Source organism: Phocoena sinus, chromosome 9 (genome assembly GCF_008692025.1).
Source record: "Phocoena sinus isolate mPhoSin1 chromosome 9, mPhoSin1.pri, whole genome shotgun sequence".
Classification (NCBI taxonomy): Eukaryota; Metazoa; Chordata; class Mammalia; order Artiodactyla; family Phocoenidae; genus Phocoena; species Phocoena sinus.
This window is the reverse complement of record NC_045771.1, coordinates 85,584,354-85,611,867: the sequence shown is the minus strand read 5'-3', so window position 1 is coordinate 85,611,867 and position 27,514 is coordinate 85,584,354. Positions and strand designations below refer to the sequence as shown.

The following is a 27,514-nucleotide window of genomic DNA, read 5'->3' as shown; positions in this document are numbered from 1 at the left end:
GTCCTTTAAGTCTCATGTACACTTTCATGAATGTATCAGTGTGCTAGGCACTGGGAACACGAAAATGAATACAACACAACCCCTTCACCAAGGGGGCCCATACTCCAATGGGGCAGGCACACAAGTTGGATGACTAACCACCCCAGGTTTGTCTAGGACTAAAGCATTTCCCAGGGTGCGGGACATCCTTTTCTAAAACCTGGACTGTCCTGGGTAAATTGGGCTGAGTTGGTCACTTTATAAGCAGTCAGAAAATTTGTATGCACAAAGTGGGGACTCCAACGAAGAAAAGACAACTTAGTCTGATGGTTCAGGGATGCTTCACAAAGGAAGTGACACTTAAGCAGATTCTAAGAGGATAGATGTATTTTGCCAGATGGAGAAGGAGGCATTTTAGGAAGAGAATAGTGGATTCAAAGGTGTTTGGGAATATCCATCCTGCTTAGCCAGAGTATGGGGCTCATGAATACACACATGCATATGTTTGCATGTGGGTGGTGCCATGAGAGCAGCAGGCATGGGGGAGAGGATGAACTTCAAGACGGGGAGGATATTTCCAAGCCATGGGATGAGGTTTCGTTTTGTTTCAAGTTTCCCTCCTTCCATTATGGCTTTAGTCTAATGGCTGGCCATAACTTGGAAAGTCTCCATCCTGGAGGATGTGCCTTATTCCTGAACTTGGGGGGATTACAGAATGAGTTTTGCCATATTAACCACATAGGAAAAGTTGCAGTGCTCCCTAGAATTCTCAGTCATTTCAGCATCATTTAGTCGTTACCTCCAATGTACTGGTTATTGTACTTACCTGGTGTTATGAGGATGGACAAGATGCTCTCTGACTGTGAAGAATCACATTACCCAGGGAACTAGATCTTACAATGTGCTGGGAAGGGTGAGAATAATCTGACTTGTAATATACTGTATGTTGAACTGGATTGCAATTTATTAATAACTTAGGTATGAGTTGTTAAAATGTGAAGTCACAGTATAGCCTAAGTCTAATGAACTCCAAAAAATATGAATCAGTATCAAAAACCTGTGCATACACATCACTCATATATAATGTTAGACATACACAGCCATGGGTACAGGAATACTTTGGGCCTGACATCAAGCTGAGTACGAGAATTACCAAGGACACTCAGAACAGTGAGGAATCACGAAGGTGACATCACTAATGTCTAGGATTATCCAGGAAGGAGGGAGTCAGGGAAAGAGTGCCAGTGAGGGGATATGGACACGATTGGGAACAAGACTGTGAGGTTTTGAAAGTCAACACGACAGGAAGATAATTCCAACTTTATATAATAGCAAACCTCCCCAGATTTCCAAGTCTAATGTTCAGAGTGAGAAAAAGATTTAAAAAATATTATTCTTGACTACTGAGTCTCTAACACTGTTAAGACCAGAGAAAAATAAAACACATAGCTATTCCTTTCATATGTTAGAAAGTAATGCAGGAAGAATTAGAAAACAAAGCAAGATTAAAAGTACTTTTGATGAGTCTTAGGGAGAAAAAGATCTTTTGCCGGATACCTAGAATCTGCAGAGAAGATCTGAGTAATCTGTGACTACTTCAGCCAGGTGATTCTCAATTATCAGTGTTATTTGTGAAACTGGAAACTTTCACAGCATTGTAAATTACATGCTGGTTTTTGGAAGATAAAACTGTGAAAATATAGCACAGTATTTTGGTTATTAAATGATTTTTTTTAAAGAACCCAATGATGATGTGCATAGAAATAGGGGCTGGATATGTTTTATAAGAAAACACATATGTGTGTGTATGTTTTGCATATTGTAAAAAGTGAGCAATGAAACGATAATGAGAATATGGGTGGGGAGCCAGGAGACCGGCTCTGGGTCTAGAAGAGTCTCCTCCAAGGGTTGCCTTTTAGCCTCACTTAGGGCTAATCCTAACTCTACTTTTCTTGAACTTTGCCCTTACCAACTCTGGAAATTGAACATGGGCCACTGTCTCTGGCAATCATGATAATGATAATAAGATTCTGCACTAATATTTATGAGTAAGATTAGAGTTGTATGTGAGTGAGAATGGGGGTAGTCAATAATAACAACTACGTATGTCTTGTCTCAAACCTTGAAAAGGACAGGTTAGGTCCTGCTGAAGTCCAGTGATACACTAAGAAATGAAAACATGGTACTTACTCAATTACTTACAGAAATTCCTTATGTGGTAACAAGGGGGAACCTCGAGTGCAGGTAAGACCCTCCCCTTGACGCTCACATAAGAGTTACCTGTAAATGGTAATGGTAATGGATTAGGCCGTAAGCAGTAACATAGGTGAGGGGAGCCACCTGCACTCTGGTTTCCTCAATCTCACATGGACCTCTTGGGCTTCACCAGAGTGAAAGCCACTTACAATGAGTCTCAGTTATCATTCTCTTTTATTTTTAAGATCAAACCAGCGTTTGAAGTTTAAACCACATTTGAAGATTAAGTCTACCTCTCACTACCTTGGTAAAGTTCCAGTAATATCTCTGAACTGCAATCGCCTCACCTGTAAATATCCTATTCACCTCACAGGACTGTTTTGAAGAGAAATATGTGAAAGTGTTTAAAGATCAAGCACTGTATAGATTTTAATATTATCTTGTTGTACTGAGAGTATGGGAGTCAAGTGTAACTTAAATATGGACAGCATCAGGTCTCTTAATTCCTGTCCTGGGCGGCAACTCTATTTCTACCGCCTACGAGCTTGATGGCCTGGCTTCTTTAAGTTTCTCTGTCTGTAAAACATGAATAATAGTAACTAACGTACAGTGTTGTGGTAATGACTAAATGAATTACGTAAAATGCTTAATACATACCAAGTGCTTAGTAGACGGTAGCTATTAATATGACTTTTCTGGGTTGACTGATAGCTATTAACTATTTACATATTAAGTCAATGCCCCCAACTAACTTACTAAGTAATATTACAGAAAAAAGAAAGATAATAATTCCTGTCATTTTATCTATCTGAAAATATATTCATATGTTTTTTGATGCCCAATTAAAACTGGAGAAAGTGAAGTAAGAATAAAATGAGGGGACTTTGTCAACCTTTGTATATGAATGTTGTGCTTAATGGAAATTTGAACTAAGCTCTTTTCATTACGACAGACTCAATAAATGGTACTTACTAAGCTTTCAGAAACCACACACCTAATGGTGAGGAGTTTCTTCTGGACTACATTAATGCAAAATTAATTTTATTAGTTTATCAAACCAAATAGTCTCTTTTTGCCTATAGTAGATCCAGTTAAGCTCAGCCACAGGACATAATTTTTTTCTCGATAATTTAAAAGTTCATCTTACTTAGCTAGATTGAACATATGAAATTTGATAATAAAAACTGTGTGATCCGTCCATTTTTATTACACAATTAGCTGTCTATTATAACATAATTTCATCTAAAGTCATCTGTTAAACACTAGTAATCAATAATGTTTAACAATGTCATCTTGTACTATAAAAAAAGGAAAACAGTATCCTTTCAAATGTATTCAGCTTTGACAGCGGTGAGACAAATATAGTTCTTACCTGACTTTTTGTTTATAACCTTATCTTTATCTTTCTGAATTTTTATTTAATGATAATCAGTCTCATATCTGTAGATATCAAATACACTTCTATTTTCTGTCAGAGCTTTGTAAGGGGATTCTATTATAATAATCTACCATTTTTGGAAGTCTTCTTTCTTCAACGCTCACATGATGGGATTGTTAAAATCATTAAAATAAAATAAAAGAATGGTAATACATGTTATTGTCTAGCCAAATAACAAGTAGAAATGGAAAAAAAAATGCTTTTACATTTTAAGTACTCTTTGATCAGCACGCATAATGAGAAAATAACGAGGCTTATTTAACACAGGAAAATGGCTGCCGGAGCCTAAACCAAGATGGCAGACTAGAAGGACACGCTCTCACTCCCTCTTGTGAGAACACCAGAATCACAAATAGCTGCTGGACAATCAACGACAGGAAGACACTGGAACTCACCAAAAAAGATACCACACATCCAAAAACAAAGGTAAAGCCACAATGAGACAGTAGGAGGGGTGCAATCACAGCAAAACCTAATCCCATAACTGCTGGTTGGGTGACTCACAGACTGGAGAACATTTATACCACAGAAGTCCACACACTGGAGTGAAGGTGCTGAGCCCCACATCAGGCTTCCCAACCTGTCGGTCTGGCAACAAGAGGAGGAATTCCTAGAGAATCAGACTTTGAAGCCTAGTGGGAATTGATTGTAGAACTTCGACAGGACTGGGAGAAACAGAGACTCCACTCTTGGAAGGCACACACAAAGTAGTGTGTGCATTGGGACCCAGGGGAAGGAGCAGTGACCCCAGGGGAGACTGAAGCAGACCTACCTGCTAGTGTTGGAGGGTCTCCTGCAGAGGCGGGGGGTGGCTGTGGCTCACCGTGGGGACAAGGACACTGGCAGCAGAAGTTCTTGGAAGTACTCCTTGGTGTGAGCCCTCCCAAAGTCCGCCATTAGCCCCACAAAAGAGCCCAGGTAGGCTCCAGTGTTGGGTTGCCTCAGGCCAAACAACCAACTGGGAGGGAACCCAGCCCCACCCATCAGCAGTCAAGTGGATTAAAGTTTTACTGAGCTCTGCCCACCAGAGCAACAGTCAGCTCTACCCACAACCAGCCCCTCCTATTAGGAAACCTGCACAATCCTCTTAGATTGTCTCATCCACCAGAGGGCAGACAGCAGAAGCAAGAATAACGACAATCCGGCAGCCTGTGGAAGAAAAACCACATTCACAGAAAGATAGACAAGATGAAAAGGCAGAGGGCTATGTACCAGATGAAGGAACAAGATAAAACCCCAGAAAAACAACTAAATGAAGTGGAGATAGGCAAACTTCCAGAAAAATAATTCAGAATAATGATAGGTAAGATAATCCAGGACCTCGGAAAAAGAATGGAGTCAAAGATCGAGAAGATGCAAGAAATGTTTAACAAAGACTTAGAAGAATTAAAGGACAAACAAACAGAGATGAACAATACAATAACTGAAATGAACACTACACTAGATGGAATCAATAGCAGAATAACTGAGGCAGAAGAACGGATAAGTGACCTGGAAGACAGAATGGTGGAATTCACTGCTGCAGAACAGAATAAAGAAAAACGAATGAAAAGAAATGAAGACAGCCTAAGAGGTCTCCGGGACAACATTAAACACAACAACATTCACATTATGAAGGAGAAGAGAGAGAGAAAGGACCCGAGAAAATATTTGAAGAGATTATAGTCGAAAACTTCCCTAACATGGGAAAGGAAATAGCCACCCAAGTCCAGGAAGCACAGAGAGTCCCATACAGGATAAACCCAAGGAGAAACAAACCGAGACACATAGTAATGAAAATGGCAAAAATTAAAGACAAAGAAAAATTATTGAAAGCAGCAAGGGAAAAACAACAAAAAACATACACGGGAACTCCCATAAGGTTAACAGCTGATTTCTCAGCAGAAACTCTACAAGCCAGAAGGGAGGGGCATGATATACTTAAAGTGATGAAAGGGAAGAACCTACAACCAAGATTAATCTACCCTGCAAGGATCTCATTCAGATTCGATAGAGAAATCAAAAGCTTTACAGACAAGCAAAAGCTAAGAGAATTCAGCACCACCAAACCAGTTCTACAACAAAAGGTAAAGGAACTTCTCTACGTGGGAAGCACAAGAGAAGAAAAGGACCTACAAAAACAAACTCAAAACAATTAAGGAAATGGTCATAGGAACATACATATCAATAATTACCTTAAACATGAATGGATTAAATGCTCCAACCAAAAGACACAGGCTTGCTGAATGGATACAAAAACAAGACCCATATATATGCTGTCTACAAGAGACCCACTTCAGACCTAGGGACACATACAGACTGAAAGTGAGGGGATGGAAAAAGATATTCCATGCAAATGGAAATCAAAGGAAAGCTGGAGTAGCTATACTCATACCAGATAAAATAGACTTTAAAATAAAGAATGTTACAAGAGACAAGCAAGGACACTACATAATGATCGAAGAATCAATCCAAGAAGAAGATATAACAATTATAAATATATACGCACCCAACATAGGAGAACTGCTAACAGCTGTAAAAGAGGAAATTGACAGTAACAAATAATAGTGAGGGACTTTAACATCTCACTCACACCAATGGACAGATCATCCAAAATGAAAATAAATAAAGAAACAGAAGCTTTAAATGACACAACAGACCAGATAGATTTAATTGATATTTATAGGACATTCTATCCAAAAAGAGCAGATTACACTTTCTTCTCAAGTGCGCATGGAACATTCTCCAGGATAGATCACATCTTGGGTCACAAATCAAGCCTCAGTACATTTAAGAAAATTGAAATCATATCATGCATCTTTTCTGACCACAACGCAATGAGATTAGAAATGAGTTACAGGGAAAAAAACGTAAAAAACACAAACACGTGGAGGCTAAACACTACGTTACTAAATAACCAAGAGATCACTGGAGAAATCAAAGAGGCAATCAAAAAATACCTAGAGACAAATGACAATGAAAACACGACAAACCAAAACCTATGGGATGAAGCAAAAGCAGTTCTAAGAGGGAAGTTTATAGCTATACAAGCCTACCTCAAGAAATAAGAAAAATCTCAAATAAACAATCTAACCTTACACCTAAAGTAACTAGAGAATGAAGAACAAACAAAACCCAAAGTTAGCAGAAGGAAAGAAATCATAAAGATCAGAGCAGAAATAAATGAAATACAAACAAAGAAAACAATAGCAAAGATCAATAAAAGTAAAAGCTGGTTCTTTGAGGAGATAAACGAAATTGATAAACCATTAGCAAGACTCATCAAGAAAAAGAGGAAGAGAACTCAAATCCATAAAGTTAGAAATGAAAAAGGATAAGTTACAACAGACACCGCAGAAATACAAAGCATCCTAAGAGACTACTACCAGCAACTCAATGCCAATAAAATAGACATCCTGGAAGAAATAGACAAATTCTTAGAAAGTTATAACCATCCAAGACTGAACCAGGAAGAAATAGAAAATATGAACAGACCAATCACAAGGAATGAAATAGAAACTGTGATTAAAAATCTTCCAACAAAAAAAAGTCCAGGACCAGATGGCTTCACAGGTAAATACTATCAAACATTTAGAGAAGAGCTAACACTTATGCTTCTCAAAGTCTTCCAAAAAACTACAGAGGAAGGAACACTCCCTAACTCATTCTATGAGGCCACCATCACCCTGATAACAAAACAGACAAAGATACTACAAAAAAAGAAAATTATTGACCAATATCGCTGATGAATATAGATGTAAAAATCCTCAACAAGATACTAGGAAACAGAATCCAACAACACATTAAAAGAATCATACACGGGGGGGACCTTGAAGATGGCGGAAGAGTAAGACGCGGAGATCGCCTTCCTCCCCACGGATACACCAGAAATACATCCACACGTGGAACAACTCCTACAGAACTCCTACTGAAGGCTGGCAGAAGACCTCAGACCTCCCAAAAGGCAAGAAACTCCCCACGTAACTGGGTAGGGCAAAAGAAAAAACAGAGACAAAAGAATAAGGACGGCACCTGCACCAGTGGGAGGGAGCTGTGAAGGAGGAAAAGTTTCCACACACTAGGAAGCCCCTCCGCGGGCGGAGACTGCGGGAGGCAGAGGGGGGAGTTTCGGGACCGCGGAGTAGTGCACAGCGACGGGTGCGGAGGGCAAAGCGGGGAGATTCCTGCACAGACGATCGGTGCTGACCGGCACTCACCAGCCCGAGTGGCTTGTCTGCTCACCCGCCGGGGCGGGCGGGGCTGCGAGCTGAGGCTCGGGTTTTGGTTTTGGACGGAGCTCAGGGAGAGGACTGGGGTTGGCGGCTTGAACATAGCCTGAAGGGGTTAGTGCACCACGACTAGCCGGGAGGGAGTTCGGGGAAAAGCCTGCACCGGCCGAAGAGGCAAGAGACTTTTTCTTCCCTCTTTGTTTCCTGGTGCGCGAGGAGAGGGGTTTAAGAGCGCTGCTTAAAGGAACTCCAGAGACGGGCGTGAGCCGCGGCTAAAAGCGCGAACCCCAGAGACGGGCGCGAGCCGCGGCTGAGGGCGCGAGCCCCCGAGACGGGCGCGAGCCGCGGCTGAAAGCGCAAACCCCAGAGACGGGCGCGAGCCGCGGCTAAAACCGCGGACCCCAGAGACGGGCGGGAGACGCTAAGGCTGCTGCTGCCGCCACCAAGGGGCCTGTGTGCGAGCACAGGTCACTCTCCACACCCCTCTTCCGCGGAGCCTGTGCAGCCCGCCACTGCCAGGTTCCCGGGATCCAGGGACAACTTCCCCGGGACAGCGCACGGCGGGCCTCAGGCTGGTGCAACGTCACGCCGGCCTCTGCCGCAACGTCACGCTGCCTCTGCCGCCGCAGGCCGGCCCCGCACGCAGTGCCCCTCCTTCCCCCATCCCCCAACCCCCGGCCTGAGTGAGCCGGAGGCCCCGAATCAGCAGCTCCTTTAACCCCGTCCTGTCTGAGCGAAAAAACAGACGCCCTCCAGCGACCTACACGCAGAGGCAGGGCCAAATCCAAAGCTGAGCTCCTGTGAGCTGTGAGAACAAAGAGAAAGGGAAATCTCTCCCAGCAGCCACAGAAGCAGCGGATTAAAGCTCCACAATCAACTTGATATACCCTGCATCTGTGGAATACCTGAATAGACAAGGAATGATCCCAAATTGAAGAGGTGGAATTTAGGAGCGAGATCTATGATTTTTTTCCCTTTTCCTCTTTTTGTGAATGTGTACGTGTATGCTTCTGTGTGAGATCTTCTCTGTATACTCTTGCTTCCACCATTTGTCCTAGGGCTCTATCCGTCCATGACTTTTTTTTAAAAATTCTTTTTCTTAATAATTAAGTTTAATTGTAATAACTTTATTATACTTTACCTTCGTTCTTTCTTTCTTTCCTTCCTTCCTTCCCTCCTTTAGACAACGAATCACCCCAAATTGAGGAGGTGGTCTCAGGGAGCAGGATTTATGATTTTTCCCCCTTTACCTCTTTTTGTGAAGGTGTATGTGTATGCTTCTGTGTAAGATTTTCTCTGTATAGCTTTGCTTCCAACATTTGTCCTAAGGTTCTATCCGTCCCTTTTTTTTTTTTTTTTAAATATTTTTTAATTCAATAACTATATTATACTTTATTTTATTTTTACTGTATCATCTTTCTTTCTGTCTTTTTTCCTTCTTTCCCTCCTTCCTTCCTTCCTCCCTCCCTCCCTCCCTCCTTTCTTTCCTTCTTTGCTTCTTTCTTCCTTCCTTCCTTTCCTCCTTTCCTTCTTTCTTTACTCATACTTCTACTAATTCTCCCTACTTTTTCTCCCTTTTATTCTGAGCTGTGTGGATGAAAGGCTCTTGGTGCTCCAGCCAGGAGTCAGGGCTCTGCCTCTGAGGTAGGAGAGCCAACTTCAGGACACTGGTCAACAAGAGACCTCCCAGCTCCACATAATATTAAACGGTGGAAATATCCCAGAGACCTCCATCTTAACACCAGCACCCAGCTTCACTCAACGACCAGCAAGCCACAGTGCTGGACAACCTATGCCAAACAACTAGCAAAACAGGAACACAACCCCACCCATTAGCAGAGAGGCTGCCTAAAATCGTAATAAGGCCACAGACACCCCAAAACACACCACCAGACGTGAACCTGCCCACTAGAGAGACAAGATCCAGCCTCATCCAGCACAACACAGGCACTAGTCCCCTCCACCAGGAAGCCTACACAACCCACTGAAACAACCTTAGCCACTGGAGACAGACATCAAAAACAACGGGAACGGGCTTCCCTGGTGGCGCAGTGGTTGAGAGTCCGCCTGCCGATGCAGGGGACACGGGTTCGTGCCCCGGTCTGGGAAGATCCCACATGCCGCGGAGCGGCTGGGCCCGTGAGCCATGGCCGCTGAGCCTGCGCGTCCGGAGCCTGTCCTCTGCAACGGGAGAGGCCACAACAGTGAGAGGCCCGCATAACGCATAAAAAAAAAAAAAAAAAAAAAAAAAAACGGGAACTACGAAAGTGCAGCCTGCAAAAAGGAGACCCCAAACACAGTAAGATAAGCAAAATGAGAAGACAGAAAAACACACAGCAGATGAAGGAGCAAGATAAAAACCCACCAGACCTAACAAATGAAGAGGAAATAGGCAATCTACCTGAAAAAGAATTCAGAATAATGATAGTAAGGATGATCCGAAATCTTGGAAGTAGAATGGACAAAATGCAAGAAGCAGTTAACAAGGACCTACAAGAACTAAAGATGAAACAAGCAACGATGAACAATGCAATAAATGAAATTAAAATCACTCTAGATAGGATCAATAGCAGAATAACTGAGGCAGAAGAACGGATAAGTGACCTGGAAGATAAAGTAGTGGAAATAACTACTGCAGAGCAGAATAAAGAAAAAAGAATGAAAAGAACTGAGGACAGTCTCAGAGACCTCTGGGACAACATGAAACGCACCAACATTCGAATTATAGGGGTTCCAGAAGAAGAAGAAAGAAAGAAAGGGACTGAGAAAATATTTGAAGAGATTATAGTTGAAAACTTCCCTAATATGGGAAAGGAAATAGTTAATCAAGTCCAGGAAGCACAGAGGGTCCCATACAGGATAAATACAAGGAGAAACACGCCAAGACACATATTAATCAAACTGTCAAAAATTAAATACAAAGAAAGCATATTAAAAGCAGCAAGGGAAAAACAACAAATAACACACAAGGGAATCCCCATAAGGTTAACAGCTGATCTCTCAGCAGAAACCCTACAAGCCAGAAGGGAGTGGCAGGACATACTGAAAGTGATGAAGGAGAATAGCCTGCAACCAAGACTACTCTACCCAGCAAGGATCTCATTCACATTTTTTTTTTTTTTTTTATGCGTTACGCGGGCCTCTCACTGTTGCGGCCTCTCCCGCTGCGGAGGACAGGCTCCGGACGCGCAGGCTCAGCGGCCATGGCTCACGGGCCCAGCCGCTCCGCGGCATGTGGGATCCTCCCAGACCGGGGCACGAACCCGTGTCCCCTGCATCGGCAGGCGGACTCTCAACCACTGCGCCACCAGGGAAGCCCCTCATTCACATTTGATGGAGAAATTAAAACCTTTACAGACAAGCAAAAGCTGAGAGAGTTCAGCACCACCAAACCAGCTTTACAACAAATGCTAAAGGAACTTCTCTAGACACGAAACACAAGAGAAGGAAATGACCTATAGTAGCGAACCCAAAACAATATATAAAATGGAAATAGGAACATACATATCGATAATTACCTTAAATGTAAATGGACTAAATGCTCCCACCAAAAGACACAGATTGGCTGAATGGATACAAAAACAAGACCCTTATATATGCTGTCTACAAGAGACCCACTTCAGAACTAGAGACACATACAGACTGAAAGTAAGGGGATGGAAAAAGATATTCCATGCAAATGGAAACCAAAAGAAAGCTGGAGTAGCAATTCTCATATCAGACAAAATAGACTTTAAAATAAGGACTATTAAAAGGGACAAAGAAGGACACTACATAATGATCAAGGGATCGATCCAAGAAGAAGATATAACAATTGTAAATATTTATGCACCCAACATAGGAGCACCTCAATACATAAGGCAAATACTAGCAACCATAAAAGGGGAGATCAACAGTAACACATTCATAGTAGGGGACTTTAACACCCCACTTTCACCCATGGACAGATCATCCAAAATGAAAATAAATAAGGAAACACAAGCTTTAAATGATACATTAAACAAGATGGACTTAATTGATATTTATAGGACACTCCATCCAAAAACAACAGAATACACATTTTTCTCAAGTGCTCATGGAACATTCTCCAGGATAGATCATATCTTGGGTCACAAATCAAGCCTTGGTAAATTTAAGAAAACTGAAATTGTATCAAGTATCTTTTCCGACCACAGCGCCATGAGACTAGATATCAATTACAGGAAAAGATCTTTAAAAAATACAAACACATGGAGGCTAAACAACGCACTACTTAATAATGAAGTGATCACTGAAGAAATCAAAGAGGAAATAAAAAAATACCTAGAAACAAATGACAATGGAGACACAACGACCCAAAACCTATGGGATGCAGCAAAAGCAGTTCTAAGGGGGAAGTTTATAGCAATACAAGCCCACCTTAAGAAGCAGGAAACATCTCGAATAAACAACCTAACCTTGCACCTCAAGCAATTAGAGAAAGAAGAACAAAAAAACCCCAAAGCTAGCAGAAGGAAAGAAATCATAAAAATCAGATCAGAAATAAATGAAAAAGAAATGAAGGAAACAATAGCAAAGATCAATAAAACTAAAAGCTGGTTCTTTGAGAAGATAAACAAAATAGATAAACCACTAGCCAGACTCATCAAGAAAAAAAGGGAGAAGACTCAAATCAATAGAATTAGAAATGAAAAAGGAGAAGTAACAACTGACACTGCAGAAATAAAAAAAATCATGAGAGATTACTACAAGCAACTCTATGCCAATAAAATGGACAATCTGGAAGAAATGGACAAATTCTTAGAAATGCACAACCTGCCAAGACTGAACCAGGAAGAAATAGAAAATATGAACAGACCAATCACAAGCACTGAAATTGAAACTGTGATTAAAAACCTTCCAACAAACAAAAGCCCAGGACCAGATGGCTTCACAGGTGAATTCTATCAAACGTTTAGAGAAGAGCTAACACCTATCCTTCTCAAACTCTTCCAAAATATAGCAGAGGGAGGAACACTCCCAAATTCCTTCTACGAAGCCACCATCACCTTGATACCAAAACCAGACAAGGATGTCACAAAGAAAGAAAACTACAGGCCAATATCACTGATGAACATAGATGCAAAAATCCTCAACAAAATACTAGCAAACAGAATCCAACAGCACATGAAAAGGATCATACACCATGATCAAGTGGGGTTTATTCCAGGAATGCAAGGATTCTTCAATATACGCAAATCTATCAATGTGATAAACCATATTAACAACTTGAAGGAGAAAAACCATATGATCATCTCAATAGATGCAGAGAAAGCTTTCGACAAAATTCAACACCCATTTATGATAAAAACCCTCCAGAAAGTAGGCATAGAGGGAACTTTCCTAAACATAATAAAAGCCATATATGACAAGCCCACAGCAAACATCATCCTCAATGGTGAAAAACTGAAAGCATTTCCACTAAGATCAGGAACAAGACAAGGTTGCCCACTCTCACCACTCTTATTCAACATAGTTTTGGAAGTTTTAGCCACAGCAATCAGAGAAGAAAAGGAAATAAAAGGAATCCAAATCGGAAAAGAAGAAGTAAAGCTGTCACTGTTTGCAGATGACATGATACTATACATAGAGAATCCTAAAGATGCTACCAGAAAACTACTAGAGCTAATCAATGAATTTGGTAAAGTAGCAGGATACAAAATTAATGCACAGAAATCTCTGGCATTCCTATATACTAATGATGAAAAATCTGAAAGTGAAATCAAGAAAACACTCCCATTTACCATTGCAACAAAAAGAATAAAATATCTAGGAATAAACCTACCTAAGGAGACGAAAGACCTGTATGCAGAAAATTATAAGACACTGATGAAAGAAATTAAAGATGATACAAATAGATGGAGAGATATACCATGTTCTTGGATGGGAAGAATCAACATTGTGAAAATGACTCTACTACCCAAAGCAATCTACAGATTCAATGCAATCCCTATCAAACTACCACTGGCATTTTTCACAGAACTAGAACAAAAAAATTCGCAATTTGTATGGAAACACAAAAGACCCCGAATAGCCAAAGCAATCTTGAGAACGAAAAAAGGAGCTGGAGGAATAAGGCTCCCTGACTTCAGACTATATTACAAAGCAACAGTAATCAAGACAGTATGGTACTGGCACAAAAACAGAAAGATAGATCAGTGGAACAGGATAGAAAGCCCAGAGATAAACCCACGCACATATGGACACCTTATCTTTGATAAAGGAGGCAGGAATGTACAGTGGAGAAAGGACAGCCTCTTCAATAAATGGTGCTGGGAAAACTGGACAGGTACATGTAAAAGTATGAGATTAGATCACTCCCTAACACCATACACAAAAATAAGCTCCAAATGGATTAACGACCTAAATGTAAGGCCAGAAACTATCAAACTCTTAGAAGAAAACATAGGAAGAACACTCTATGACATAAATCACAGCAAGATCCTTTCTGACCCACCTCCTAGAGTAATGGAAATAAAAACAAAAATAAACAAATGGGACCTAATGAAACTTCAAAGCTTTTGCACAGCAAAGGAAACCATAACCAAGACCAAAAGACAACCCTCAGAATGGGAGAAAACATTTGCAAATGAAGCAACTGACAAAGGATTAGTCTCCAAAATTTACAAGCAGCTCATGCAGCTCAATAACAAAAAAACAAACAACCCCATCCAAAAATGGGCAGAAGACCTAAATAGACATTTCTCCAAAGAAGATATACAGAATGCCAACAAACACATGAAAGAATGCTCAACATCATTAATCATTAGAGAAATGCAAATCAAAACTACAATGAGATATCATCTCACACCAGTCAGAATGGCCATCATCAAAAAATCTAGAAACAATAAATGCTGGAGAGGGTGTGGAGAAAAGGGGACACTCTTGCACTGCTGGTGGGAATGTGAATTGGTTCAGCCACTGTGGAGAACAGTATGGAGGTTCCTTAAAAAACTACAAATAGAATTACCATATGACCCAGCAATCCCACTACTTGGCATATACCCTGAGAAAACCAAAATTCAAAAAGAGTCATGTACCAAAATGTTCATTGCAGCTCTATTTACAATAGCCAGGACATGGAAACAACCTAAGCGCCCATCATCGGATGAATGGATAAAGAAGATGTGGCACATATACACAATGGAATATTACTCAGCCTTAAAAAGAAATGAAATTGAGCTATTTGTAATGAGATGGATAGACCTAGAGTCTGTCATACAGAGTGAAGTAAGTCAGAAAGAAAAAGACAAATACCGTATGCTAACACATATATATGGAATTTAAGGGAAAAAAATGTCATGAAGAACCTAGGGGTAAGATAGGAATAAAGACGCAGACCTACTGGAGAACGGACTTGAGGGTATGGGGAGGGGGAGGGGTGAGTTTTGACAGGGCGAGAGAGAGTCATGGACATATACACACTAACAAACGTAGTAAGGTAGATAGCTGGGGGGAAGCAGCCGCAAGGCACAGGGATATTAGCTCGGTGCTTTGTGACAGCCTGGAAGGGTGGGATGGGGAGAGTGGGAGGGAGGGAGACGCAAGAGGGAAGACATATGGGAACATATGTATATGTATAGCTGATTCACTTTGTTATAAAGCAGAAACTAACACACCATTGTAAAGCAATTATACCCCAATAAAGATGTTTAAAAAAAAAAAAAAAAAAAAGAATCATACACTATGATCAAGTGGGATTTATCTCAGGGATGCAAGGATTCTTCAATATATGCAAATCAATCAATGTGATACACCATATTAACAAACTGAAGAATAAAAACCATATGATCATCTCAATAGATGCAGAAAAAGCTTTTGACAAAATTCAACAGCCATTTATGATAAAAACTCTCCAGAAAGTGGGCATAGAGGGAACCTACCTCAACATAATAAAGGCCATATACAGCAAACCCACAGCAAACGTCATTCTCAACGGGGAAAAACTGAAAGCATTTCCTCTAAGATCAGGAACAAGACAAGGATGTCCACTCTCACCACTATTACTCAACACAGTTTTGGAAGTCCTAGCCACGGCAATCAGAGAAGAAAAAGACATAAAAGGAATACAAATTGGAAAAGAAGAAATAAAACTGTCACTGTTTGCAGATGACCTGATACTATACATAGAGAATCCTAAAGATGCCATCAGAAAACTACTAGAGGTAATCAATGAATTTGGTAAAGTTGCAGGATACAAACTTAATGCACAGAAATCTCTTGCATTCCTATACACTAATGATGAAAAATCTGAAAGAGAAATTAAGGAAACACTCCCATTTACCATGGCAACAAAAAGAATAAAATACCTAGGAATAAACCTACCTAGGGAGACAAAAGACCTGTATGCAGAAAACTATACGACACTGATGAAAGAAATTAAAAATGATACGAACAGATGGAGAAATATACCATGTTCTTGGATTTGAACATTCAATATTGTGAAAATGACTATACTATCTAAAGCAATCTACAGATTCAATGCAATCCCTATCAAATTACCAACGACATTTTTTATGGAACTAGAATAAAAAATCTTAAAATTTGTATGGAGACAAAAAAGACCCCGAATAGCCAAAGCAGTCTTGAGGGAAAAAAACTGAGCTGGAGGAATCAGACTCCCTGGCTTCAGACTATACTACAAAGCTACAGTAATCAAGACAATATGGTACTGGCACAAAAACAGAAAAATAGGTCAATGGAACAAGATAGAAAACCCAGAGGTAAACCCACACACCTATGGTCAACTGATTTATGACAAAGAAGGCAAGGATATACAATGGAGAAAAGACAGTCTCTTCAACAAGTGGTGCTGGGAAAACTGGAGAGCTACATGTAAAAGAATGATATTAGAACACTCCTTAACATCATATACAAAAATAAACTCAAAATGTATTCGAGACCTCAATGTAGGACCGGACACTATAAAATTCTTAGAGGAAAATATAGGAAGAACACTCTTTGACATAAATCACAGCAAGATCTTTTTTGATCCACCTTTTAGAGTAATGGAAATAAAAACAAAAATAAACAAATAGGACCTAATGAAACTTAAAAGCTTTTGCACAGCAAAGGAAATCACAAACAAGACAAAAAGACAACCCTCAGAATGGGAGAAAATGTTTGCAAACAAATCAACGGACAAAGGATTAATCTCCAAAATATATAAACAGCTCATGCAGCTCAATATTAAGGAAAGAAACAACCCAATCCAAAAATGGGCAGAAGACGTAAATAGACATTTCTCCAAAGAAGACACAGATGGCCAAGAAGCACATGAAAAGCTGCTCAACATCACTAATTATTAGAGAAATGCAAATCAAACCTACAATGAGGTATCACCTCACACCAGTTAGAATGGGCAACATCAGAAAATCTACAAACAACGAATGCTGGAGAGGGTGTGGAGAAAAGGGAACCCTCTTGCACTGTTGATGGGAATGTAAATTGATACAGCCACTATGGAGAACAGTATGGAGGTTCCTTAAAAAACTAAAAGTAGAATTACCATGTGATCCAGCAATCTCACTACTGGGCATATACCCAGAGAAAACCATAATTCAAAAAGACACATGCACCCCAATGTTCATTGCAGCACTATTTACAATAGTCAGGTCATGGAAGCAACCTAAATGCTCATCAACAGACGAATGGATAAGAAAGATGTGGTACATATATACAATGGAATATTACTCAGTGACAAAAAGGAACAAAATTAGGTCACTTGTTGAAACATGGATGGATCTAGAGACTGTCATACAGAGTGAAGTAAGTCACTCTGAGAAAAACAAATATCATATATTAACGCATATATGTGGAACGTAGAAAAATGGTACAGATGAACCGGTTTGCAGGGCAGAAATTGAGACACAGATGTAGAGAACAAACGTATGGACACCAAGGTGGAAAGCCACAGGGGGTGGTGGTGGTGGTGTGATGAATTGGGCGATTGGGATTGACATGTATACACTGATGTGTATAAAATTGATGACTAATAAGTACCTGCTGTATAAAAAAATAAAATAAAATTCAAAAATTAAAAAAAAAGAGAACAGATGAAAAGCCAAAAAAAAAAAAAAAGAATAACACAGGAAAATGGCCAAATTTATCCTTGTTAACACAAGGTGCAGTGGATATTCCTTGAACTAGAAGAGAACTTAGCAATCACCTCATCCAAACCACTCATTTAACAGATAAAAGCCAGCGAGGTTAAGCGTAATTTTGAATTTTGTAAATTCAAAACCATGAATACAAAAAAGGAGAAACTATTACTAACATTATGGTCTGTGACACAAAAACAATTTTGAAAAACATTATTTGCATATTAAAAAAGATGAAATTATAGTTCTCATGTGGGGCAGGAGGGAATTACATTTTACCTCTTAAAGGTGACAATCTTCTGTTTTATTCATAATAATGTGCCAAAGAATGACATCCCTCTACTGCTTCCTCTGTTTGACTAAATTTCTTCATCCTTCTGATAGCATCTCTCTGAGCCGAATGTGATTCTAGTTCTGTATATATTAAAGATCAGAAAGACATAAATGCCAGCCAAACCCTTTAATTCCAGAAAGAATCCATTTCCAGCACTAAAGGAAAACCCAGCCATTTTGTTTGAGCATGCTAGTCTCCAACACGACATGATCCTGAGGGATTTTTAGGGTAATTTTGACTCTAACCAACTTTTCACTTCATGTGTTCACTTCAGAACTTAGTCTCGGTCTAAGATATGACTCCAAAGTATGTGGTGATACAGAGTGGCAGCATGGGACAATTTGCAGTTCACTCACAAGAAACCTAGCATGTTTAATCCAGAGAGAGATTAATAACCGAAAAAGCTATTTCACAAATTGTAGAATGATGACAGTGATCTACTTCTTATTATAACATTGCCTTGGCAAGAGCCAAACAGAATTCTCCAGTGAAAGACGGTGGCAGCTTTCTCTGCGTTGCCAAGCAATGAGCTACACGGAATAGAAGTAGGTGGTCCCCTCCTCCAGCAGGAGGGACAGCACTTCCGACAGCATCCTAGGACCTCTCCGTGCAGAAATGACACTCCCCACATTCACCTGTTCATATCCCTCTCAACAGGCTGTCTGAAAGTCCCTTGAACAACATTGTCTAAGTGCAGTCTGACCTCCCTGCCTTCACATGGCCAGTCTCGAGCTCTCATGGTCCTATAAAAAAGATGGAGTAGAAGGAGGGAGCATGGTCCTTCCTTGGGAGTATACAAAATGGTGTTTCCAGTTCTGACCATTCCTGCCATCTCTCCTTGCGATGATGAGGGCTCAGGGACATTGCTGCCTCTACCACCGAGTTCCCCTGCTCTGTGCTACCCGTTGTGCTCCTGTGCTGTTTGCCTGTGCTTAACCTCTCCAGAAGTGCCTAACTAAGAGCCCAATTTAATTTGCTAGATTGATAAAAAAGGTTTAAAGACAAACAAACCAAAAAAAAAAAAAATTAGTGTTTACATTGCATTCACCTTTCTTCACAAACACATTCTCAAAGGAAAGATGATGCTGGAGTAATAATTCTTTTGTCTTTTATTATTGACTTCAAGACAAAAAATGATTTATTAGAATTGTAAAACTAAAAAAAACACATGGAAGTCTGATGTCAAAGTGCATAAATTATCGTTATTTGTAAAAGTCCACTTGCAATTAAACCTATTTAAACTTCTGGGTGACTAAAACAGTTTTTATTTGGAAACAGAAAATCTGCTAAATAAGGTAGTTTATGAATAAGCAGTTGCTAACAAAAGTGTACTCAACTACAGAGTCAAGTTTTCTTACCTTTAGTTGAAAAGACCTTCAGGGGAAGACAAGGTAACTGGTATACAAGATAAATGTTGATCATATTAAAATGAATCAGCAATGGGGAAATATCTTACAGCATGAAAAATGATCTCTAATCTCATGTAAGGGCTTGATGAGGGGCATGTATCCAGATCTTGACTGGATGGTAGTGGTGAGAAGGGAGATTGGACATGAGACTTCATTTTGATTTGAAAAACTCATAATTTAAAAATATTTGAGGGACCCCGACATAAAGCATAAAAGGAAGTCATAAGCTTTTCCACTGATCTGTGGTTGAACTGTAGTATTAAGAAAGTAGATCAATAGCCAGTTGAACTTTATATAATACAAGTGGGTAGTACAGAGTGGGTAAATAAGAACTACCAATTACAAGCAATCAGAAATGCTACCACAGTGTAAAGAGCACATATGTTGAGCTAGGAGATCCCTCACAATGAAGCTTGACTGCTTGTCTTCTCCAGGCTGAAAGGAGGGATGCCACATACTATGACCTTGGCCTCAGTCAGCCAGGGGGAGGTAAAAATACTCCACATTTATTTCAATGTCCTTATTCCTTTCAGTAACCGATTTATACTTGTTTAACAAATATGAGAAATACTTTATAAATTAAACAGCTTATAATAGTGTAAAAACATAGCTACTCTACTAAAAGGTCTTTCTTAGCTCTACATGCATCAGACAGCTGCAACCTTACTAGCCATATGCCCATTGAGAACTCACTTAACTCCTCAGAGATTTGGTTCCCTCATTTGTAAACGCTGTGATCATCATCTGGGACAATGGACGTGAAAGTAGCTGAAAGTTAAAATAGTGCCTCAAACATCACTATCGTTATTATTATCATCACAACTCCCCAACTGTATAAGATGGCACGTACCAGAGATAATTACAACAAAAATATCTTCTCTGGGAATTACCCTGAAACCTCAACCCCTCTGGAAGCCATGGAAACACCACACTCTGCGGTCCTTGCTTCATCATTTTCAGTGGGCTTATGGAATTACAATAAATGCTATTTTTAAAATTCAATGTGGCACACTCTAACCGTGAGATTAAGTTATATGTTTCTTACAGATCAAATAATTTCCCTTAGAATTGTTCACTGTTGGGGTGTATTTTACCGTGAAAGAACTGGCAAAGCAAGTAGTGCCAGAAGGAGAGTCCTTATCTATGTCACTGGGATACATATGATAAAATAAAACTAACTAATATTTGTTGAGCACTTCCTACATACCTGTGTTAAGTGCTAAACACCAGCTGTGTGATGAGACTGCCTAGATTCATATTCTGGCTTTATTTAGTACTTGTAAAAATATCTGTGTCTCAGTTTCCTTATCTATAAAATGGGGATAATAACACAGACTTCATAGTTTTGGTTGTTGTTTTTTTTGTTTTGTTTTGTTTTGCTTTGTGAGGATTAAATGAGTTAGTATATGTAAAGCACTTAGAATACTGCTGGGCACATAGTAGGTGCACAATAAAAGTTCTTCCTCTCCCCTCCCCTCTCTCCTTTCTCCTTTCTCTCTGGTCTTCATCCTCCTCCACTTCCTCCTTCTCCATAATCTGTCTACTCAAGGTCTCACAGCTAGGAAGCTGCAGGGCTGGCATACTGTGAAACGCTGCAGCCCATACTCTTGGCCGCTAAGTGATAATAATTGACATGACCAAATGCTACTGACAAAATTTAGAGCTCACTTTAGACTAGAACATCACCAAGCAAATTCATCAGCAGTGCACTTCAGTGTTCTATTACACAAATCTGTTAAGCTGGGGAAAGGATTTCTTTGTTAAATAGCTGTTTAAAAGCAGCAAAACAGTATGCTAGTTTTTGAAGATTGAAGAAAACGTTGAAAGTTTGAAAAATTAACTTTCAATATAGAAAAAAAGATTCTCTAAGAACAAGCAAGATTTTAAAAGGTATTCTTTTATGTTGATTTCTAATTGGAAGTGTTTTACATTTATGCTGACTTTTCAAAAATTCTGAAGTTAGTAAGCATTTTCTTAGAATATTTAGAAAACTACTCAAAGGCATGAAGGAGAGAAACATTCTTAAGATATGCAATTGAGTTAAAATCCTCTCTAACCACTTTCCAACTTGCTACATCATGACAAATACTCATCATTAACCATGAAACGAATGCAATTTTCCTTTCACATTTAATGTTATATTGGAGATATTATACAGTATCTTTCATACTTTCTGGAACTGCACACAAGTAACATTTCATAGTAGCAGATGTGTGATATCACATGAAAACTTGTAAAACCTTTACATGAAAATCACATCTGTCAGTCTCCACTATTATTTTCACGGTAGTTGTATGGTTTGCTTCTCTGTCTGTGCCAGCAAAGGCAGCTTTGCATGAAAGCTGTCCCAGGAAATTGTGTCTTCTGGGCTAGCTAGTTAAGCAAATTGTATAACTGCCATTGAAACCAAAATGTAACCCAGCAGACATAATTTCACTAAAGAGGAGAGAAAGACACATTTGTACAAAAGTCACAGCTGTTCAACTCTACATTTTGCACTTTTTTCATTAAAGAAATTTCCCTTTCTTTATGAACAGTGACAGTTACATTTCTAGTTAGCAACTTTAGGACTTTGTAATACATTGCTAAGTGCTGTACTATCAAGGATTTAGTGTCAGGAAAACTAGAGCTAACCTCTTTCTGCATCTACATTGAGCAGAAATGTGGTCTGTCTGTCCTGTCTTCAGATGAAATAAGGAAAGATGTTGAGTATGGCTCACTGTTCTCTAAAATAAAGACCTGCGTGGCTGTCTCTATTGCTCCAAACGAGGGGCAACGTCCCTACATTGAGACCCACATAGTATAGACTCCTCTTCATTCAGGACTTGCTAGTCTTACTCTTGGGGGCTGTGGTGTCCAGGGCCACTCTCAAGGCATGGGTAATGGAGCTGGTGGCTCAGAATGAGTGAGTTAGAAGCCAGCCTGATGGGGCTGTGCGCAGCACGGCTCCCACTGTCGGAACCCTCCTGTGACACTACTAGAGTGCAGCCAGGGAGGAGATGTTCTCTGGGGACCCCTTATTCTTCTCCAGTGACGAGTCCCAGAAGCTTGGTCAGACCATCATGTGAGGATTATGAACACTACATTTATGGGATGCATTTTGAGGAAGACTTTGGAGCCTGGGCTCTGCAGTCACAGTGCCTGGGCCCATTCCTCTCAATAATGTGTGAAGCTGGGTAAGTTACTCAACTTCTTCAGCCAGAGTTCCCCCATCTGTCAACTTAAGACAGTTTACCTCATTACACTCTAGAGAGGATTATAAATGTGCTTAAAAACTGTTGAGCTCTTAGTCCGCTTCATGGCACATACTGAACCCTCAGCAGATGTTAACTCTTTTGATGACATGATACTTATATGGTTATGATGATAATTTTTCTAAGTTTTAAATATATTAAACCTATAACCTTAAAATTGCATTTGCCCAGGACAGAATTATGGCACAGTAAAGTCACCAATAAATAGTGGTCAAAAATGATTCCATCCAGGTTTTCCAGTTTCAAGTTGTACAGACACTTTCCTGCTATTGACTGCTGAAATCCTACCTGCTTGTCTGAGGCTGGCAGGAATGAGTGTGTGTGCAACTGTGCCAGAGACACAAGGCTGATTTCAACCTGACGTGCCCTGCTGATGATAGAGAGCCCACCCCACAACTTCCTCTCCCAGTTGCTGGTCTGTGTGAAGAGTGACTGCTAAGTTAGACTTCCAGTGTCCCTGCATAGGCTTTTTTGCCACTTGGTAGGAAGGTGGAATGTTTTTCGTATTTTGTAACCAGATCTCTAATTGTGTAATTGGGTATGTAATTAAACACCAAAAATGATAGCTCTACAGAGAACCCACTATGTAATGTAAACATATAATGTTTACAAGTTGAGGTATTTTAATTATTTTCTTCCAAAAGACATTTCTAAGAAATATTGGCATAGAGTTCTACTTAAAATTATCTGGAGGTTTGGATTATCTGTCTCAATTTTTTGATTGGTCTGATATACACACACACCTAACTGTTGCTATTGGTATACCTTATGGAATCATGTAATGGGAAAAAAGCCATGACAAATAGTAGAACTGGATGTAGTCTGAAGGAAGTTAAACTATTTGACTCACTATGACCTGTATCTAAGACCTCACAATCACCTGAAAACTAAAACTATTAAATATGTTAGTCTGATCTAATTATATAAGATATAACTGACTAAATTACAAATAATTTTCTTACTATGGTGATGATACATGAAAAATGAAGTGAAGAAATGTAGAAAGAAATGTAATTTAAGCAAAAACAAGTACAAAGCAAACCATGTGAAATGTAATGTAATGAGGACCATTTTCTTTTAGGCTTATAGCTAATGTCCAATTCAATAATTAACTACCAGCAGCAGATCTTTACTTGAAGAACACACGCCTCAATGATCAAGAAGGTAGGAAGCATTGCTTTCGGTCATGTGGGTCTCTCACCTCTGTGACAGTTAGACAGAGAAAGAAGGTTTGACTTAAATACTGTTTCTCACATTGGAAAGCAGCTGAGGACATGGAAGAAGAATCTGAAGATTTCGAATAGGGCAAAGGGTCAGCAAACCATGTTCTGCATGCCACATTTGGCCACCTGCCTGTTTCTGTTAACACAGTTTTACTGGAACATACTACACCCATTCATTTAAGTGTCGCCTATGGTTGCTTTCAAGCTACAACAGCAGAGCTGAACAGTTGTGACAGAGGCCATTTGGCCCCCTAAAATATTTGTTATCTGGCTCTTTATGGAGTTTGCCAATATCTCAACTTAGGAGAAGAATCTTGTTCAATGAATTCTGCAAGAGAGTGTATTAAAGATGAGATCTGGTATGTCACATACCTCCATTCTCTTTCCTTACATGGAAATATCTTGGATTTCAGATGTAATAGGTTTAGGCAAGGGACAGTCTAATTCAACAAATTAAGAGAAGGTAGCACTTATTGAAAATCTTTAATGTTGATAAATTTAACCAGGAGCTGCAGCTACATTATTATTATTAAAATATATGTGTATTTTAATTGATGAGCAATGTAGTAGGAATAGGAGCCTTATAACTATTTACAAGTGATTTCCCTTTATTTTTGCAATTAGTGATACCTCCATGTACATATCTTAATTTTTGCATCTACTGAGCATCTACACGATGTTAGAGAATTAGATACTATGTTAGAAAATTGCGTTTGGCAAAGGAAGTGAATTCACCTTCACTGGAAATGACTGACTGTGGTGCCAAAATTGGGGCTTTTCCAAATGAAGATGGTGGGTCAAACTATTCAAGACAAGTGTTCATGAAGGAGATGCCCAAGGGCAGGGAGCACACAGGTCGTCCTCATCAGCACCTCCCCAGTGCAGAGAAGGGCCTGACACTTCGTAAAAGCTCAATAACAATTTGAACAGTTTACTACAAAAATAATTTAGCAATAATGCCATTAGTCTGTCATCCTCTACCATCTAGATTATTATTGCTAAACAGAATATGATTGGAGAAAACAGAGTTAGATCTTGATGGAGAGTGAGAACATCTTCAGTTTTTCAGCCTCTGCATTTCTTGGGTATCTGGTTTTGTTATTCACCCAAATAACATTAACAACATGACACAATAGATAAAAAATAAAAATTTCTCTATCAGAAGAGGGGTTCTGGAAAAGTAAGTCACGTATTTAACTTTTGAAAATTATGAATATTATTTGATTTTCCTAAGAAAAAAATGTGTATATGACTGAATCCCTAATAGGGGCTTTATCCTGAATAAAAGGATGCATAGAGGGGTAACTCATATTATGCTAAGATACATACAGTAAGGTAATGAAACCTCCAATAGATAACATAAAAGTCCAATCTACAAAAAAAAATACTCTTGATTTAAAATGAGGCCTTAAAAGAGAAAAAAAAAAATCTTAATTTTATTTCATCCCTCAACTGGAAAGTATGGTTGCTTCATTTAATTGACTCTGAAATCTGGTTTAATAGAGTATCTCTTTTACACAACTAGTCAGCTCCCAACATTCTGATTGCAAAATGAAGGGCATTTACTTTGATGTCTTTAATTATCACTCATTTAGAGGACAGTGTAAAACACATTTTTCCAACTGGTGTTTTAGAATCATGAGTCAAAGGAAAGGAATGACAAATTAGCCAGCTGGAGAGCAAGAGACAGCTAGCTAGTGCTGCTAGAGTCTTCGTGGGTACTTCAAAGTAAGACGACAAAGGAATAAAGGGACTGTTAGCCACACAAGCTCAATAAATGAAATACTAACACAATTTCACAACACATTAATAACAAGTTAATATCAAACTTAGAGACTTACTCAACATAATAAGTGCCATATATGGGATCATCGATTTTTTCCCAGCCATATGGAAGCTCTGAAAAATAAAGAGTTATTTCTTTCAGTAAGTAACAGATAACACTATTTCTAATAAAAAGTAATAAAATTTAATTGTTTGTGGATTGCAGAAATAGTCTGCTAAAGTGGAATAAAGCATTCAGAGTCAGCACCAAATTTCAAATGCATATTGTAGGGACTATAAGAAGCACTGACTTGAAAATTGGCACTTAAAACACAGAACTCTCTTCTCTGCAGATGTACTGCTGGGTCTAGCTGTTTATCCCACGCCAAGCAGTAGAATGGCACGTTATGTTATCACCACTCAAGGTAATACAGAAGGCAAATCGCTTTCCTGAAAGAGCGTACAGTTTTCTCATTTATTTGTATTGTTAAAAGGAGCATTTCAGGATGAAGATCCTATTTTCAAAATATATTTCTGAGAATAGCAAATTGTTTCTGATGACTGAAACAAAGACATTATACATTCTCAATTGACACCCCACTATTCGAGATGGTTAGCTTGCTTTTCTCTCTCCATGGGTCAGAATTTGAATATCGCCAATAAACTCTTTGGGTATATTTTTGTATAAAGTCTAAAATTCTAAACACACTTTCCTTGACAATATGGTTCATATTTTCAATTCTCCACAGCAAATTTTAATAAATACACGTTAAAATATCAACAATACAATAAAAGCTACTTTAAGCAAAAACATGTTATTTGAAAACCAGGCTTTGTGTTATGATACTGTTTCCAAATACACTAAGCCTTTATAATTATTAACTCCTATAAATATGAAGAATATTCTAGTTTTCCTCATATACATTAATAATACATATATAACTTGAAATCTAAGTAAGATATATTGACATGCTCTAAGTAATATGTTTAAATGACACTTAAAAGTTTTATTTTTATAAGTAGTAACACATTTTCACCATAGAAAAGCAGTTATAAAAGAAAATTAGAATCACCTGCAATCCTGCCATCCAGAGATGTGTGTGTGTGTGTGTGTGTGTGTGTGTGTGTGTGTGTGTGTATAATTTTTAAAGACACTAGATCATATAGTGCATATTATTTTTACAGCCTAGTATTTCTACCTAACAAAATATCAAGGGCATCTTCAATGTGAATGAGTGTTACTGCAAAATATCACTTTTAAAGTGGACAGCAGTGGTGTGGGGTGTGGCCAGAGCCTGTGTAATCTCACCAATCTTCTATTATTGAACATTTGGGACTTTCCAGTTATATATCATCTGTGTTGGACTTACTAAAGCCTAAATCTTTCATCATTTTCCCAGTAATTTAGTTATGATAAATTCCTAGAGGTAAAATTTCAGATTAAAGGGCATGTACCCTTTTATGGCTTTTGATAAATGTATATCTATATTTATATCCAAGTTGTTGCCATCCACTCACAAAAGAGAACCAATTTATAACTTCACTGGGAGTTTATAAATTGACTTTGTTTCTCTGTACCATCAAATTAAAT

The 27,514-nt window shown here is 39.1% G+C and overlaps 1 protein-coding gene across 1 annotated transcript in view; it reads right to left on the bottom strand.

The window, feature by feature from the left end:
* The window catches only part of MAGI2 (membrane associated guanylate kinase, WW and PDZ domain containing 2), a 1,347,058-nt gene that overhangs the window by 324,497 nt on the left and 995,047 nt on the right, over positions 1-27,514 (bottom strand). Inside the window, exon 7 of the mRNA XM_032642294.1 lies at positions 26,001-26,058. Within this exon, the coding sequence (XP_032498185.1) occupies positions 26,001-26,058 (58 nt within the window). The remainder of the gene's footprint in view (positions 1-26,000; positions 26,059-27,514) is intronic.